The following is a 19,069-nucleotide window of genomic DNA, read 5'->3' on the forward strand; positions in this document are numbered from 1 at the left end:
CTTCCTCCAGGAAAGACACAACAAACCTTTCAATCTAAGTGGATACGAGATTGACATTGCAAATAAGGTACCGTCAACGTTAAGAACAAGACCATGTCTATCCATATCCCCTCAAATATTTTGCATCTAACAGCACTCTCTCCCTCTCTCGTTCCTTGACCTACGAACTCCACTCTCCCTCCCTCTATTTCTCTTTTCTCTCTGTCTAGCTCTCCCATCCATCTACCCCTTTATTTTGACTATATCCTCCTGTACTGATGACTAAATTATGATTGGGTTTAAGGATGGCAATGCTTTCATCTGGCCAGTGTTGTTCTGCTCTCTCCCTCTCCAACACAAAAGGCCCACTACCTCTGCTCTGCTCGCCCGCTTTTGAAGAGTAGAGTGGCTGTTGGGTCCCCATGGAAACTGCAGCGAGGAGGCCTCTTATGTCCTACCTACCAGAGCAAGGTGTTCTCATATCAGAACAGAGACAAAGTTTAAACACAGACAGACAGACAAAGAAAAACAGCTCTTATCTTCTAAATCTTTGGAAAGGAAGTGATTTCAAGAGAAATAGGTGCAATTTGTCTTTGTATTATGATCAGTTTTCTTTATGCTGGAATGGCATTTTTTTGGCCAGAATGTCTTTTTGATAGGTAATGCTAAGTCCCTTAGACATCCAGTACATTTCAATCCTAGGTAAAAAGGTCAAACAGAACAATCATGTACCATTATGTTGCCATTATATGTGCTGTACTATAGCGCCTGTAAAGGGCATAGTATGTTATAATTAAGCAATAAGGCATGTGGGAGTGTGGTATATGGCCAATATACCATGTCTAAGGGCTGTTCTTATGCACAACGCAATGCGGAGTGCCTGGATACAGCCCTTAGCAGTGGTATACTGGTCATATACCACAAACCCTCAAGGTGCCTTATTTCTATTATAAACTGATTACCAACATAATTAGAGCAGTAACAAGAAATGTTTTGTCATACCCGTGGTATACAGTCTGATATACAACGGCTGTCAGCCAATCAGCATTCAGGGCTCGAACCACCACTGTTCTTAGGCGTCGTGATTAAGAACAGCCCTTAGCAGTGGCATATTGGCCATATACCACACACCCTTGTGCCTTATTACTTAAATATCATTCATATAGGATATCATAGTGAGGATTGACAAAGACTGCATTGAAAGGCAGCCCAATGTGTAGCAATAAACATTTAGGACCACAAAACTAGAGATCCTGAATGTGTCCAAAGCACAGACTAAACCAACACGGTGTCAACATACACTACATGACCAAAAGTATGTGGACACCTGCTCATCAAACATCTCATTCCAAACTCATGGGCATTAATATGGGGTTGGTCCCCCCTTTGCTGCTATAACAGCCTCCACTCTTCTGGGAAGGCTTTCCACTAGATGTTGGAACATTGCTGTGGGAACTTGCTTCCATTCAGTCACAAGAGCATTAGTAAGGTCGGGCACTGATGTTGGGAGATTAGGCCCGGCTCGCAGTTGGCGTTCCAATTCATCCCAAAGGAGTTCGATGGGGTTGAGGTCAGTGCTCTGTGCAGGCCAGTCAAATTATTCCACACCGATCTTGATAAACTATTTCTGTGTGGGTGATATAGTCAACTTGTTTGCCTTGGGGTAAGTTGAGCCAATGGCCACCATACCCCCATACAAATTACTATAATTTAGTCCGTTTTATGCAGTATTTTTGCAACGTGTCATGCATATGAACTCCAGATAGTGCATTTTTATTGTTTCAAAGCAGACATCATCATCATCATTCCCCATGAAGGGAAGATATCCATTCGAGCAGCAACAAGTGATGAAAACAGACAATGACATTGAAGTGGTTCATTGACAAAAAAAATGGAAGGGTAAGTGATATTGAACTGAGAGATCTTTATCTGAATGTAGGCATACATTTAAGATATACAGTATACCACACCCCGTTTCCATGAATTTAACTTTGACCTACCAGCACATGATATCAGCACCCACTTACCCCAAGGCACCTCAATTTACATAAGTTGTGCCAAGAGGCCACTTTTCTTTTGAACAAGCGATGTTTTCAAAACTTGTGTACATGAATTCTGATTGTTTCAAGGGATACACATCCTGAAATACATGTAGATATCTTTGTTAGAAAGAATACTATATTTACCTTGACATAGTGATGCCGAATGTCTCAGAACATCAGCCTTTCTACAGCGCAGAGATGGCCATCTATGGTAGTCTCTTACTCGTGTGGGCCTTGTGAATATATTGACCTTTTTAGATATGTTTTGCTGGAAGCTTTCTTTAAGACTGCCAAATGAGTTTTGGTTCAATACCAGCTAATGTGTTTACTCCCTCAGAGTTGATAGATCAAGAAGCCCCACATAAGCTATGTTGTCCCATCCATCCAGCCAGGTTTTAAAAATAATAACCACTGTTCCCATTCGCAGCTAACAATCCTGCTCTTTCAGTGGCAAAGCCATCCATGTGGCGCCTCAGACTGGTAAATGAGACTTCCTTCTCCCAGACAAAATCCAATTACGTTGGGACAATAGTAGCAGCCCTACAGGCTTTGATACCTTTTTGGAAGCCTTGGTTCTCGCCATCGGAAGACCGAGTGCCTCCGTTTCCTTTCCTCTGGGTCTATCCACCCATCACCGCTTGCGCTAGGATTAACCGTGCGGATTCCATCTGGTGCAAAAAAGCTAATCATGCCAAGGGTGCTCCTGACTGTGTACATGTGGAAGGTGCATCGCAGTAGGCCTATACTCCATGTGGACATACCATAGTCATACAGTGCTTTAGAAGGATTTGAGGGATGTTGTGCTGCAACTGATAATACGTTGGATACAGTCTATTGTCATACATCTTCTCTGCATGAAATGGAAGAAGCTATTACACCGGATGAACAATGTCACTCGGATTACAATGGCACCATCTGGTGGTAAACTAAGAGACTTTAAAATCTTCCAAAGTGTTTTTTGTAAGACCATGGTGCTAGAAAAACAGTTTTACAACATAACATTTATGTGGTAATAGAAAATAAATACTGAAAGCACTAGACAATTTTCTCCAAAACCCATTTATTGAGTTGATATTCTGAGGGGGTAAGGTGTTAAGTGTGTTTTTAATATCTTACGACCTCTTCCATAACCACAAACAAGGAGTGAGTGATGCTAGTATAGCTTTGTGAATCAATGACATCATCAAGTCAAGAGAGTCCAAATCTAAACAGGCTACAGTAGTTGTCATGGCATTATATATATATATATAATATGGTGTGACAGACTGAAGTCCCTTTACATAAGACAAGGCAACAGAAGGGTAAGATCACCCTCAGGCAGGACTGGCGATCACTGCTCACTGACCGACAACACACACAAACACACAGCCATAAGGGGACCTTAGTGCAATTAGCATAAAGAACATTGGTTATTTCTGTGTCCATCATTCATTAAAAATGGTCATACTTGGCAGAATCCTAAACACATACTTCACTCGGCGATTGCTTAAAATCACAAGTTATGCTCGTGGATCACAAATTAGGCTTCAGGCCACTTAGATTGGCTGAGTGTTACCAAAAGATATGGCTAGACCATAGTGGTAAGTGATCAATGGAGAAGAGGGCCTCACATCAACAACCTGCCCAGGGACTGCGGTTGAAAATTAGCCGGCTGGCTAAAACCAGCACTTTTACTGAAACGTTGATTAATGTGCACTGTCCCTGTAAAAATACAAATAAACTCAACCTACATCTGAACCCTACATATAGTAATACAACATGGGATTAATATAGCGCTTTAAGGACCAAAGTCTCCTCACAATTGTAAAAAATAAAAATAAGAAAAAAAAGAAGTTGACAAAAACAAGAATAGAGCGGGGTGGGCTGAAATAAGAGAGATGTATCAGTGTATGGGGAGGGTTGGGGTTAGGATACGAACCTGGTTAAGGGTAAGGGGCTTGTGGGTTGGCAGGGGACAAGAATGTCAGAGGTGTGGGGGGGGGGGGGGCAAGGTGGTGAAGGGCTTTGTAGGCCAGAAAGAAGCGCTTGTAATCAATGCGTTGGGAGACAGGGAGCTAGTGAAGATCAGAGGACAGGGGTGATGTGCTGCCAGTACTTAGTGTGGGTGAGGGGGTCGGGCTGCAGAGTTATGAACCATTTGGAGCTTATAGAGGGAGCTGAGTTGACACTGGAGAGTAGTGAGTTGCAGTAGTCAAGACAGGAGGAGATGAATGTGTGTTTCAACGGCAGGACAGGAGAGGGAGGACCTGACTTTGGCAATGTTGCGGAGGTGGAAGAATGACAATTTGCCAGTCCGTCTGTCTTGTGGTGGTCAAAGGAGAGGGTGACGCCAAGGTTGCGTGCGTGGGGGAAGACAGTGGTGTCAATCGCAAGATTGCCAGCTTTGGTGAAGGTGGATTTGGTGCCTATGAGTAGGAGTTCCGTTTTATAAATGTTTAGCTTGAGGAAGTGTTGTTGCAGCCATGTCTTTATTGCCGAGAAAGGAAATTCAATGTGGGTCGAATAGGGATTTGGTGCCGAGGTGATCTTGGTGTCACCTGACCAAGGGGCCCAGCACAGTACCTTGGGGGAACTGCAGTGGCGTGTCTGAGGTATGGCCATTGAGGGAGATGTAGTGGGTCCGGTTTATGAGGTATGATTGTAGCCAGGAGAGTGCTGTACCCTCAATCTGATGGCTCAGTGTTAAAAGCTGCACTCTGGTCAAGGAGAATCAGGATGTTAAGGGCACCAGCATCAGCAGAGGTGAGGTCATTCACAACTTTGAGTGCAGTTTCAGTACTGTGGTGGAAACCAGACTGGAGGGGCTTGAATTAGACTAGCAGGTGGGTTTGTAATTGGGAGGCAACAGTCTGTTCAAGAGTCTTGGAAAGGAAGGTTGGAAATTGGGCAGAAAAATGGTGGTGTCCGTTCCTGGCATTTTTAAGATGGGGGGGGGGGGGGGGGGGACTGCAGCTGTTCTGTAGTTGGAGAGGTGAGATCCATAGGCAAGGGAGAGGTTGATGGTGTGTGATATGGACAGAGAGCAGGCAGGCTTTGATGAGAACAGTAGGGAGATGATCCAGGGATGGACAGAGAGCAGGCAGGCTTTGATGAGAACAGTAGGGAGAGGATCCAGGGATGGACAGAGCAGGCAGGCTTTGATGAGTAAGTTGTGGTGTTGATGACATGAATTTTGAGATATAGGGAGAGTCAATGAGTGCAAATTCGTAGAGCCAGGTTTCAGGGGTGACAGTTTGGAGGTTGACACGGGGAGGGGCGGCTAAGAGAGATTGATCAGTCAGTGAAGTGTATTTTGGTGAGCTTTTCCTTGAAAATAGCTGAAGGAAGGAGTTGCAGAGTTCAGTGGAGGGAGTAGAGAAGGCGTCGTCACGAGGCTGAAGTAGTTTGCTGACAGTGGAGAACAGAGTCCAGGAGTTCTTATTGGAGCTGTTGATGATGTTGGAGAAGTAGGTGGACCTGGCAGCACTGAGGCCATCTCTGTAGGTGGAGTTTGTAGGCCTCAGTGTGGACAGTGAGACCAGACTTCCTGCTCAGGCGCTCCAGGCAGCGGCCAGCTTGCTTCAGGGCATGTACCTCAGGGGTCAACCAGGGGGAGAACGACACAGGTTTAGTTTGGAGGGGGGGGGGGGTAGATAACAGAGCAGTGTTGACTTGGGCAGCTAGTTCATCAGGTGAGTTGGGGGCGTGGTCAAGGGGCAGAGCAGATGGCATTAGAGAGTTGGAGGGGGTCAACAGCCTTTATGATGCAGAAGGAGATGGTCTGTATTGTTGGGTAACATTGAAACAGTCCAGAACAGCAATGAAATCAGAGGCAAGTTGAGTTTAATGAGTCCACATGAATATTCATATTGCCAAGCAACAGCAAGCATGGGGAGAGTGGGACAGAAATGGCAAGTAGTTCAGATAGGAATGATTCATTAGCTTTGGGAGGACATCCCCCTGGACAAGACACCTCCTTGAAGCAGACAGACTGCTGGTGGTGGGAATGATTAAGTATCGAGGTTCCTAGGTCTTCTAGAAGCTCTGGTTGGGTTCTGGGCAGACATTCCCCAGTCATTGGTTCAGTGTTGGCCGGGGCCCATAGTCCCTGCTGTCAATAGTGTGTGTGTTTAAAGTTGGGAGATGAGGTGATCACAGTTTGGGTTGGTTGGACATCTTGGTCTTCAGGTTCTCTGACAGTTTATCCAGGAACTCAAAGGTGTTCAGGTAGTCTGAGCGTTTGGTACTAAGAAGGAAGAGAAGATGAAAGAAAGACCGTTGGAGTCAGTCTAGTGTCATAGACAGGTTTACTGTGCGTATGTATGCATGCTACTCACTCTGTCATGCCTTTGATACAGATAGCCAGATCCTTGGTCATGAAGCCAGCCTCGATGGTCTCCACACAGACGACCTCCAGGGTCTCAGCAAACACACGCAGCTCTGCGTTGTCATCCAGCTTCGCCCGGTGCAGCAGCCCCCGCGACCAAGCAAAGATGGACGCTACACTCCCACACACAACCACAACACGTTAGGGACAATTCAAAACGTTGAGCTCTTTCCTAGGTCCTCGTGTTGCCTGTGTTTCTCTGTGCTGTAATCAATAGAAAACGCAGTTTCTATTGGACAAATTCAGGTAGGTCCCTCCCAGTTTGGTTTAGTTTAAGAAACATTTTGCAACATAATCAGCGTAACGAATACACCCCTGCTACATGCAGATCTACATCCAGAAGGGGAATGAGCTGGGCTGAATGGTTTTTAGAGCAGGCATTATCAGTCGGAGACAGAATGAAATAGAACATACACTGTATCCGTGTGTAATTTACCGATGGGGTTGGTGGATGTCTCCTTGCCCTGCTGGTGCTGTCTGTAGTGGCGTGTTACCGTGCCGTGGGCCGCCTCTGACTCGACCGTACGACCGTCAGGACAGATGAGCACACTGGTCATCATACCAAGGGACCCATAACCTGGGGTACACACAGAGATATTAAATACATCTGTCACAAAGTACTTAACAGCTAACTGGATATAAACGCTCAGGGACAGTAGTGCCAAGACAACAAACTATACATATCAGCATTCTCCTCAGTGTTCTAGAACTAAAAGTAATTCTATTGAGATAGTGTCTTAGAATATTCCTTGAAAAACACAAATTTAAAGGTGACAAATTCAAAAATGGACTAGCGTCTGGACTACATCAGAGTACACTAGACTGGAGTGGACTTAACTAGCTGGTCTTACCTTGGGCTACAGAGTCAGACTGGACTTAACTAGCTGGTCTTACCTTGGGCTACAGAGTCAGACTGGACTTAACTAGCTGGTCTTACCTTGGGCTACAGAGTCAGACTGGACTTAACTAGCTGGTCTTACCTTGGGCTACAGAGTCAGACTGGACTTAACTAGCTGGTCTTACCTTGGGCTACAGAGTCAGACTGGACTTAACTAGCTGGTCTTACCTTGGGCTACAGAGTCAGACTGGACTTAACTAGCTGGTCTTACCTTGGGCTACAGAGTCAGACTGGACTTAACTAGCTGGTCTTACCTTGGGCTACAGAGTCAGACTGGACTTAACTAGCTGGTCTTACCTTGGGCTACAGAGTCAGACTGGACGTCTCCGTCGTAGTTCTTGCAGGCCCAGATGAATCCTCCATCAGACTTCATAGCCTGAGCCACCATGTCATCAATCAGACGATGCTCATACCAGATCCCCTTCTGCTCAAACTTAGAGCGGTACTGCCTGGGACACACGGGAACAGGTCTGAGAACAGGGTTTACATACCTAAACCTCGTAGTGTCCTTTGAAAATATGCATAGTAGGTGAGGGGGGGGGTTTGTCGGCCAATTACCCTTTATCGTCAACCATACATTGTATGTGACTCATGGGTATCGTCTACATGCTGAAAATATATATATTGTCAATAAGGAAAATAAAGATTTACTCGACAATTAAATGTCTGAGGCCAGGCAGACTTACTTTTCATAGATCTCCTGGAAGATGTCTTTGAAGCGTCCGTCGTACTTCTTGAGGATGGTGTTCTTGGTGCTGAGGTACAAAGGCCAGGCTTTCTGCAGCCCCATCTGGAAGGAGCTGTGGGCAAAGTCCCTGATGGAGCTGTCTGTGTTGTACATCCCCAGAGCCACGCCACCTGAACCTGGGAGGACAGAGACGCATGCATCAGTTTCATGAAGATACTGTACACTCACCTGAATACACGACACACACTAAGACAGCCCCCCCCCCCCCCCCCTTTTGTAAACAGAGCAATGGAGCCAAACTTAATCACACCCTCTAGTTAATCAAAATTCAATGTTTGTCTACAGTATGTGCAGGAGAGGGAGGTACACAGATGATTTCTCATTCAGAGTTAAATCAGATAATGCCGTTCTCATATTGTAATATTTACACTGCAAACATATGTAAAGATTGTCATATTGACATAGCCTATGGTGCCAGCCTGTCTAACACAATATTAAATAACGGACAAAATCTATTCTGGACATTATTTTCCCTTACAAGCAAAGGTTACATTTTAAGATGGATTTTCATTGACAAGTAAACTTGTGGTTTTACCTTCAAAGTCATGGACGACAAAGTTCATTGGCTCCCCAATCTTGGGTGTGAATTTCATCTCCAGTCTCCCAGGTCCAGGTACCACAAAGTCTGTGGCCTTGTACTGCAAAGGGGGAGAGAGAGCCCGGAGAGGTCATAGATGTAACAGACAAGGGCTCCATCTAGTGGAGAAAAATAGAAGTGCAACCCCTGTCTGGGGCAACCAGGCACTGGACTACTGTTCACTGGGTAGATGACAGTAACCTGTAATCTCAGAATAGATGACAGGTTACATTGCTGTTGGAGAGCTGAAAAACAGATGTGTCTGGCCAAAATGGAACATTGTTATGGTTGGCTTTAACCAAACAGTAGTGTGGATGCAACCGAAAGAGCAATTTGAAATAGCACTGTATTGCAAAAATCCAGGCCATACCGTGACGTGATTCTCAAATACAGTAACCAACCAAAAGGTCAAGTTCCCACCTCATTTCTCAATGGAGTTGAAGCGTATTGACTACGGCATGGTGCCATGTAGAGGTTAGATTATTCTCTAGCTGCAGTACAGTATGAATGATGTAGCACTTTGAGACGTGGAGCCAGTGTGGCAACATCATGGTCTAAAGGGCAACAAAGCCATTTAATCAGTGACTAACTGAGCGTTGAGTGACAACACCAGTCCATTTGTCTCTCTGTGAGCAGGCCTGACCATCACACCTCTAGTCGGCATGAAGTTAACATGTGATCACCTGGAGACTGTACAATATCTCCCTTAAATAAAAACGTGTTAACAGAGACGGGGTACCACTAACACATTGCTTCATTTACCTAGGGCATAGCATCCATCCTCTCTGTCTCTCGAGGTAAATCAGATTCAAGGAAGTGAGGAAGGGCCTAGAGAGAAACCTAGAGAGCCAATCATTAGGGGGGGGGGGGGGGGGCATGGTATAAAGACATTTTGATGAATGGTTAGTAAGGGTTCTACTGCTGAAGGGGTGGTAAAAGGTTACCTGGTCTCCGTGGGCGTGCCTGCCGATGATGATGGGTTTGACCCAGCCAGGCACCAGGCGGGGGATGTTCTTACAGATGATGGCCTCCCTGAACACGGTGCCTCCCAGGATGTTACGGATGGTCCCGTTGGGCGAGCGCCACATCTGCTTTAGCTGGAACTCCTCCACCCGGTTTTCATCCGGCGTGATGGTGGCACACTTAATGCCCACGTTGTAGCGCCGCGTCGCCTCCGCCGCCTCAACCGTCACCTTGTCGTCCGTGGCATCGCGGTTCTCCATGCCCAGGTCGTAGCTGAGGGAAGGGCAGATGAGCAGCAGGGAGGAGGATAATTGTTACCTTTAGGGTTCATGGGAGGACAAATGCTATGAAAAGTATGTGGGCCTGTGAAACCAATTAAAGTTAATATGTTTCTATCAGAATAAAGTTTAATACATTTACTGTGTGTTTATGTTTGATGTCATTTAGCCTTCTATAATAAGACAGTGGGGATTCCTAATGTAAAGCCTACCTCTGATGACTGAACCACTGTCGTGGCAGAATCAGATTTAGCTAGGTAACATAGATAAGATGTTATTTTCATCATATGCTTGTGAGATACTTGTCATTAGAATGGGGCCCTTTGGACTATATGATTGGCAGTGCATTTTCCCCTTCTGTGATAGGGATTAGTAACTTGGGGCCAGAGAGGGGAGAGGTCAGGCTTGTCTTCATAAGTCTATGTACATGTTAAACCATGTGGTGCCATGTAGAATATCAGAAGGGGAGGAGGACAGAATGGAACGTTGTTTTCTTATGGGAATGTGTCTGTAACTATTCCTAAACCATGTGACGGGATGGCGTTATTAATGGAGAACCAGTTAGTTCTCATACAATGTCTGTACGCCAGTCACTCCCTACTTTTCTCATAGGGGGAAGGAGTTTGGCCGTGTTTGGAACCATTGTATGTCCCCTCTGAGGTTGCCCTTATCTTGATTTTGTATATGACCTAAGAGGCTCACTGTCTTTAGTGAGTTTGTCCAGGTTTGGGAGTATCTAGGAAATTACAATTGATATATGCCACTGGATGAGGTAATGTTTTGGTAGACAGTGAAGTATCAAGCATGAGATTGAAACCTTGTCTTGGGAGATCAAACTGAACGATGATTTATAGCTGATGCTGTCTAGCGATAGGATACTCCTCTTTCGGGTAAAGGATTCTTTGTAAGTTGAGAGGGGTGTATCTTGGCTATAAATGAAACTAAGAATTGTTTTGTAAGCACTCAGAGAATTCATTTATAGACACTGAATTGATCTGAGTCAAAAAAGGGCTTTGGTGAAGCTTATATATACACACACATATATATATATTAAAGATGTACATTATAATATAACTCTGACTTGTGTGCTTGGCTCTCTCTCTCTTTATTGAGTAATACAGGAAATTACCACGACACCACCTCATCAGGGAGTTCCCTACTCTATCAGGTCTAACAGAGCCACACTGTAGCAATCAGCACAGGACCCAGTAAACAAAACCTTCCTGTTTAAAATGCAGCAGGAATTAAACACTTGCAAAAAGTAGAATGAATTTGTCAAACAGAGCAACATTCTATCAGTGTGAAATTATGTAAATCCCAGATAGTGTCATCACCATAGAGTAAGCTTGGTGAGAGGCTGAACCAGAAACAGTATACAAGATGCTAACATGTGAACAAAGAGGCCAGTCTTCACAGGCTGCTGCTACGTGACTAAACTAATGAATTACTCCTCTGAAAGACCCAACACATCCTAGCAGGCGATGGGGTGCTCTGGATTTCCACTAGTTACCGCAAGCAAAAAGTCAATTGGCTAGATCGTTAAAAAAAAAAGTGTCTTTTTGGTCTTAAATTTAAGGTTAGGCATAAGTTTAGCTGTGTGGTTAAGGTTGTTTAAAATGTTATTTTAAGAAGAGAAATTGTAATAATAGGCGTGGTTTATGACAGCTAGTGACGACTGACGTGCTACTCCTGGTAGCATTGAACTATTAGTTTGAGGTATTATTACATAAACAGCTTCCCATTTCTACATATAGTACACAGTTAGAGACCGGGTTGTAGAAACACTGGTTTATTGATTTAACACTAAATTGAAATGACCCCACAAATACAGAACTGCAGTGTGCACTGCACTCATCCATCCAAAAAAGACCAGACTAAGCATAAATACCTCTCATTTCCTTGTAAGCCTTTCCTTGTGGAAACTGGGTTTTGTTAAACAACCTTTCACCCAGTTTCTCCCTCCCCCTTAGCCTAGTACTACAACAATGTGCTACTCCACAGACAACCGCAGGTTAGATGTGCTGATTTCCCAATGACATTGAGATGCACATCTGAGACTGTGATACAGCACTACAGGCGTTGTGTAATGGTGCGAGATGGCGATAAATTGCTGCGTCTCCTGAGGGCTGTGTGCGCACTGTGGTTGACCAAGATGACCCGTCCACTCACCCCACCGAATGCATTCCTAAGATTTGTGAAACCAATGAGTGTGCCTTAGACACAGAAACTGGAACAGCAGGAATAACACAAACCTGCAAGAAGAAAAAAAAAGAAAAACTAACGCTATCCTTCTCGCTTGACCAACTTCAATAATTTGATAAATGTTTTAATTACTGGAGAGAAAAAAATATATAAAAAGTGCCCAGGAGATTTGTAATAAGCATGACCACAGGTCAGGTCATGGGTAATCTCATTCCAAAACACTTCTGCCCAAATGCACGAAGAGTCTGGTGGACGACCGCGTCAAACTTGACCTTCGTTAGCAGAAAGCCCAGGAGAAACTCCCGGCGCAGAGACATCAGCTTATTTTACCAACCAATAATTTCCCCACAACGCCTTCCCCCTAACCCTCCCGTACAATAGCACACCACAAGCACAGAGCCACGCCTCAGTAGTGTGTTTCGCTAAAATTAAAATTACAAATAGTTCACTCATGAAGGTCACTCCCACAGAATTCTAAATGGTCATTCCCACAGACCAACTTTGAATAGTTGATGTACCAGGCATATTATGTGCTGTGCACAATAGCCTGGAGACAAGGTTAGATCATGGGTTTGGAACACTGGTATGAGGTCATGAGTTCTTGTTGGTTATAGAATTTCTATTACAACCTATCATGTTGCATCAATTCTGAAAATATTGTAAAAGTAGTAAGAACTACTAAGCTCTTAAAACAGACCTTATGCGTTTAGCCATTAACTGGCAGTGCTCAAAAACATCAAAACGTTTCAAGACACTGAAAAGCTCACGTACAATTGTAATAATCACAGCACTGCAGCCAATGTCATGTGTGTGTTTAATACAGTCCACAGTCTGAAGGTCTAGCGCAAAAAAAAGAGGACTGGACTAGAGCATAGGACTTGAACAGTTCCGATTTGACAGACCAGAGTTGTCGATCTTGGAAAGGATTCGTTCTGGATCAACCACGCCACATGCAGCTCAACTAGTCTGCTGACGTCATGTGATCAGATTGTCTGGGGGGGTTTGGGTAATACACTGCTCTTTAAAACAGCTACCTCTAGGAACAAACTGGTCCTCACAATTTCAAAATGCATTGGTCTTTTCAAAAAAAATCAAGTCCCTTTGATCTGGCCATCACACTACCTTTTACCCAACACTTGAAACATGCCACATGTGCTGAACAGACATCTAACACAGGATAGCATGAGAGTACAATAAAAAACACATTGCGCAATAATGTGCAGTGACAACTAACAAGCCTGTCCTTGGTGATATTTGCTAGTGTCTAGGGTTAGTGTAGAGCACAGCTACAATCAGCATTTTCCACATCACGTGTGTATTCCTGTAACCTATAGGGTTACAGGTAACTGAGCATTACCTACCAACCTAGCGAACCCTGTAGTGCACCCTACCCACCCACCAACCTAGCGAACCCTACCCACCCACCAACCTAGCGAACCCTGTAGTGCACCCTACCCACCCACCAACCTAGCGACCCATACGCACCCACCAACCTAGCGAACCCTACCCACCCACCAACCTAGCGAACCCTACCCACCCACCAACCTAGCGAACCCTGTAGTGCACCCTACCCACCCATCAACCTAGCGACCCCTACGCACCCACCAACCTAGCGAACCCTGTAGTGCACCCTACCCACCCACCAACCTAGCGACCCCTACGCACCCACCAACCTAGCGACCCCTACGCACCCACCAACCTAGCGAACCCTACCCACCCACCAACCTAGCGAACCCTACCCACCCACCCACCTAGCGAACCCTACCCACCCACCCACCTAGCGAACCCTACCCACCCACCCACCTAGCGAACCCTACCCACCCACCCACCTAGCGAACCCTACGCACCCACCAACCTAGCGAACCCTACCCACCCACCAACCTAGCGAACACTACCCACATACCCACCTAGCGAACCCTACCCACCCACCAACCTAGCGAACCCTACCCACCCATCAACCTAGCGAACCCTACCCACACACCGAACCCTACCAACCTAGCGAACCCTACCCACCCACCAACCTAGCGAACCCTACCCACCCACCAACCTAGCGAACCCTACCCACTCACCAACCTAGCGAACCCTACCCACACACCGAACCCTACCAACCTAGCGAACCCTACCCACCCACCAACCTAGCGAACCCTACCCACCCACCGAACCCTACCCACCCACCGAACCCTACCAACCTAGCGAACCCTACCCACCCACCAACCTAGCGAACCCTACCCACCCACCAACCTAGCGAACCCTACCCACTCACCAACCTAGCGAACCCTACCCACACACCGAACCCTACCAACCTAGCGAACCCTACCCACCCACCAACCTAGCGAACCCTACCCACTCACCAACCTAGCGAACCCTACCCACACACCGAACCCTACCAACCTAGCGAACCCTACCCACCCATCAACCTAGCGAACCCTACCCACACACCGAACCCTACCAACCTAGCGAACCCTACCCACCCACCAACCTAGCGAACCCTACCCACCCACCAACCTAGCGAACCCTACCCACTCACCAACCTAGCGAACCCTACCCACACACCGAACCCTACCAACCTAGCGAACCCTACCCACCCACCCACCAACCTAGCGAACCCTACCCACTCACCAACCTAGCGAACCCTACCCACACACCGAACCCTACCAACCTAGCGAACCCTACCCACCCACCAACCTAGCGAACCCTACCCACCCACCAACCTAGCGAACCCTACCCACTCACCAACCTAGCGAACCCTACCCACCCATCAACCTAGCGAACCCTACCCACACACCGAACCCTACCAACCTAGCGAACCCTACCCACCCACCAACCTAGCGAACCCTACCCACTCACCAACCTAGCGAACCCTACCCACCCATCAACCTAGCGAACCCTACCCACACACCGAACCCTACCAACCTAGCGAACCCTACCCACCCACCAACCTAGCGAACCCTACCCACCCACCAACCTAGCGAACCCTACCCACCCACCAACCTAGCGAACCCTACCCACCCACCAACCTAGCGAACCCTACCCACCCACCAACCTAGCGAACCCTACCCACTCACCAACCTAGCGAACCCTACCCACCTACCAACCTAGCAAACCCTACCCACCCACCAACCTAGCGAACCCTACCCACCCACCAACCTAGCGAACCCTACCCACCCACCAACCTAGCGAACCCTACCCACCCACCAACCTAGCGAACCCTCCCCACCCACCCACCCACCTAGCGAACCCTACCCATCAATTCAAGTGCAAGTCAGGCATCTCTCTGGAGATTCAAGTATCGACAGTCAGGTAAAACCTGAATCACAGAGGAGCTTAAGCTGGTGTTGACAAGTCTAACGCCAATACCACCACCAACCCCCTCCTTAACAAACCCCTACCTCCCGTCCCCCATGCACCTCAGGGTACATTGTCACAGAATCTTCAGACATATATTGAATAGAAAAGACATGCTTGTCCATCATGTAGATTCAGAACACTGATACAACTTTGCTCTATTCATTCCAGTTCTATTTTCTATCTATGTATTTAAGGTATAGGAAATGTGTCAAACCGGGTGGACTACCTGAACTTGTCCAATAACAAGTGCTCATTTTCATTGTAAAATGTTTCCCGTTACCCTTTGCTACGGTGTACAGTAATGACTACAGGCCCAGGTGTAGCAGCAGGTACAAGTCACCTGTGCAGGTCCATCTCCAGGTAGGGGAAGATGAGCTTCTCCTTAATGAGCTCCCAGATGACTCTGGTCATCTCATCCCCCTGCATCTCCACCACCGACCCTGCCTTGATCTTCTGGGACATCCTGGAACCTGGGGGAGGGACAGTAGGAGAGAGTCAGTCAATAGTAACAAGAAAATGGCAGCTGGCAAGCCTTCTGCATGTGGAAGTTATTTCAGCAGTGATACAGTCAAGGCAATTTTCCCCTGGTCTAAAGTACATACAAAATGAATTTACAACTTGCACTTACTAGACCAGTGAGTCAGCATTTCTCTTGTATTAAATGCCATTTTGCTAAACAGGGACAGTTTCAAAGAGATTCCAACCTCTAGTTGTACAAGTATAACAACCTCACCTGAACCAGAATTAGTTTTAGAACATATGGCCCATTTCTCTAAACTGAAAATGGATAGCCTACATTAGCACAGGCAAGAAACCTTGAGATAAAACGCATGCAATCAACAAGGCAGTATTGGTGCTACAGTTGAGTCGATACATTGCTTCTTCTGAAAACTTCGTAACAATGTTTAAACATTCCACCCGGAAAAGTTAACCCCAGAACGTTACATAAATTGCACACCGACTGGCCATCGTATGATGAGGGGCTAATAGTCTAGGGATACTGGCAAAGACTAGACGAAGTTAACGAATCTAACATTAGTCTGGGCTAAATTACCTAATATTAATCGCGAATATCCATTTACTGAATGTGTGCACAATCAGCCGGTGTGAGAGCTGTCATTATCTTCCTTCACAACAAAACTCAACAGGCCTACATCTCTCTCTCTCCATAACACATATTGCAATATACATGTTCGTATCAAATAGGCCACTGTATTTTAAAGACCCTGATGGTATTTGTTATGTCCAACAATGGTTAGTTAGGCTATTGTAGCCACTGATGCCAGACAACGGGGATTAAGCGATGATCAGACCAAATAAAAGCGTTTAGACCCAATATGCCTAAGCATAACTTTGCAGTAGATATTATGAGTGCCTACCTTCGTTTTATAACAAAACCGCAATATGTGGGTAATAGTTTAGGCGGTAGAGCGTCTTGTTCTGCACGGACTGGTTCTAGAAGGCTGCGGCTACAACTGACGAGGTAAGGCGCGGTTTCATATAAATAGAGGCGTCAACCAGGACGGAGTCTGATTACACTGAACCGGGGTAAAACGGGGTATTGCCCTTCACCCGGCAAAAGCGGTAAGGGAGGAGCGCCTGGCTCAAATCGAGCTTGACAGGGCCACAATGTCAATAAAACAACATGATACATCGCTCAGAAACATAAAACATGTATTTACTAATAAATAAATATTACAATTTAAGTAGTTTCCCTTGGGGAGGCATGTAAAGGGATGTGTTTTTATAAAGAGCAAAACTTTCGTATGTAAAAACACTGGCCTACATAGAACTATGCCATTTTGGATTTCAGACAACTTCATCGTCGGCTTTAACTGGGGAACCCGGTTCATTCTCGGCAGGCAGCCCAGTTTTAAAACTATCGTAATAAGTGCTAACCCGGTGTACCCACGCCATTAATCGAATCCCCTCCTGGTCAGCACCAGTGAACTCACCCGCAAGACAGACACTCCCTGAACCAATCAGGGGAAATGTCAAAACCTAAACCAGAGACACCCCACTCACTGTTTTTTGAAATAATGTATTACGTAGACCAGACCCAGCTGCTATTACATTGGTGTCTGTGGGAGACACACCCAGTTAAATAGACTGAAACGTCAACGGTAAACGGCCTTAGTTCACTATCTTAATTTATCCACCATATTTTCCTAAACCAGCCAATAGAGTATTCCCACACGGCAATGGGAGGGTGTTTATGGGCGGGTAGCTGGTTTTTTCCAAGAGGGTTGTTTGTGCTACACGGCAGCCTCAATTGCAATGCGCGAATCCTTTTAATTTTATAATTTAACAGTTCATGTTAAATGATAAGGAAATGCAGTTGATTTAGGTTTCCCAAAACACACCCATTTCAACACACTAACCTAGGCTATCACAATTCTGGCGTTCCTACTTTATCACCGTATGTAATCCTCGTCTCTGCAGCTTTTTGAACAGACTGTTCATTGAAAAGGTGGCCTCATTAAAGCACAAGTGCGAAAATATATGATCATACTGACCTCCAAACCGTAGTCGATCTGGTGCACCGAGCATGTCTTCCTTAAACGAAGTATAGGGAGCTGCGTCAGCCTCAAAGAACGTATGCATACAATTAATGACAGACGCGTTCAATGTTTTGATCAGGTCGATGTTGCTACAGCACGGAGGGCTTATTTTTAAAGTAAAATGTTGTGCAACATTTCAACACGAGCATTATGGTGATTTAGCAACGTGATCATTAATTTATAGAAAACAGCCAGGCGAGGATAGACTTAACATATACACTCGCCTGGGTGTTTTCTATAAGTTTATGATCACATTGCCAAATCACCAACGGCACCCCATCCTAATATGGAGTTGCACCCTCTTTTGCCCTCCGAACAGCCTCGATTCGTCAGGGCATGGACTCTACAAGGTGACTCCACAGGGATGCTGGCCCATGTTGACTCTAATGCTTCCCACAGTTGTCAAGTTGGTTGAATGTCATTTGGGTGGAGGATCATTCTTGATCCAGTGGAGGATTTAGGTATCGGCGACATGGGCAGCCGCGATTGGGTTTCTATCGCTCATTTGCACGTCACGCCAATGATCTGTCACCACGTGGGACTGACTGTCAATTAACCTTGTCGGAGTGGGCGCCCTGATTCTAGCTTGAGCTAGGCAAGCTATTATTGGTACCCTTCCCCATATCTGTGCCTCGGTGCTCTACAGACAATTCATTGGTTTGGTTTGTGCTCTGACATGTACTGTCAACTGTGGGACCTTATATAGACAGGTGTGTGCCTTTCCAAATCATTTCCAATCAACTGAATTTACCACAGGTGGACTCCAACCAAGTTGCAGAAACATCTCAAGGATGATCAATGGAAACAGGATGCACCTGAGCTCAATTTCGAGTCTTAGCAAAGGGTCTGAATAATTATGTAAATAAGGAATTTCAGTTTTTATTTTTAAATATATTTGCAAAATTTTCTACAAACATGTTTTCTCATTGTTATTATGAGGTATTGTGTGTAGATTGCTGAGGATTTTTTTTTCAAATCCATTTTAGTATAAGGCTGTAACGTAACAAAATGTTGAAAAAGTCAAGGGGTCTGAATACTTTCCGAAGTCACTGTACCTCCTCTCAGTTGGCAAGTTTTTTAATTGTTTCACGAAACAAATAATGAAAT

At 45.7% G+C, this 19,069-nt stretch overlaps 1 protein-coding gene across 2 annotated transcripts; it reads right to left on the bottom strand.

The window, feature by feature from the left end:
* Window positions 1–5,826: 5,826 nt before the first annotated feature.
* On the bottom strand, window positions 5,827–18,068 carry LOC139539052 (isocitrate dehydrogenase [NADP] cytoplasmic-like). Of its 2 annotated transcripts, none has more exons than XM_071341745.1 (9): window positions 17,918–18,068; window positions 15,742–15,871; window positions 9,555–9,846; window positions 8,569–8,671; window positions 7,972–8,149; window positions 7,583–7,734; window positions 6,824–6,964; window positions 6,338–6,500; window positions 5,827–6,246 (listed from the first exon to the last, which is right to left on the bottom strand). In XM_071341745.1, the coding sequence occupies exons 1-9, from the start codon at window positions 18,003–18,005 to the stop codon at window positions 6,153–6,155; spliced, it is 1,341 nt and encodes a 446-aa protein (XP_071197846.1). In that variant the 5' UTR covers window positions 18,006–18,068; the 3' UTR covers window positions 5,827–6,152. The 2 variants fall into 2 exon arrangements, with proteins under 2 accessions (XP_071197846.1, XP_071197847.1); XM_071341746.1 differs by lacking the exon at window positions 17,918–18,068 and adding an exon at window positions 16,781–16,907.
* Between the last annotated feature and the right edge of the window lie 1,001 nt (window positions 18,069–19,069).

This window comes from Salvelinus alpinus, chromosome 14, assembly GCF_045679555.1.
Source record: "Salvelinus alpinus chromosome 14, SLU_Salpinus.1, whole genome shotgun sequence".
Classification (NCBI taxonomy): Eukaryota; Metazoa; Chordata; class Actinopteri; order Salmoniformes; family Salmonidae; genus Salvelinus; species Salvelinus alpinus.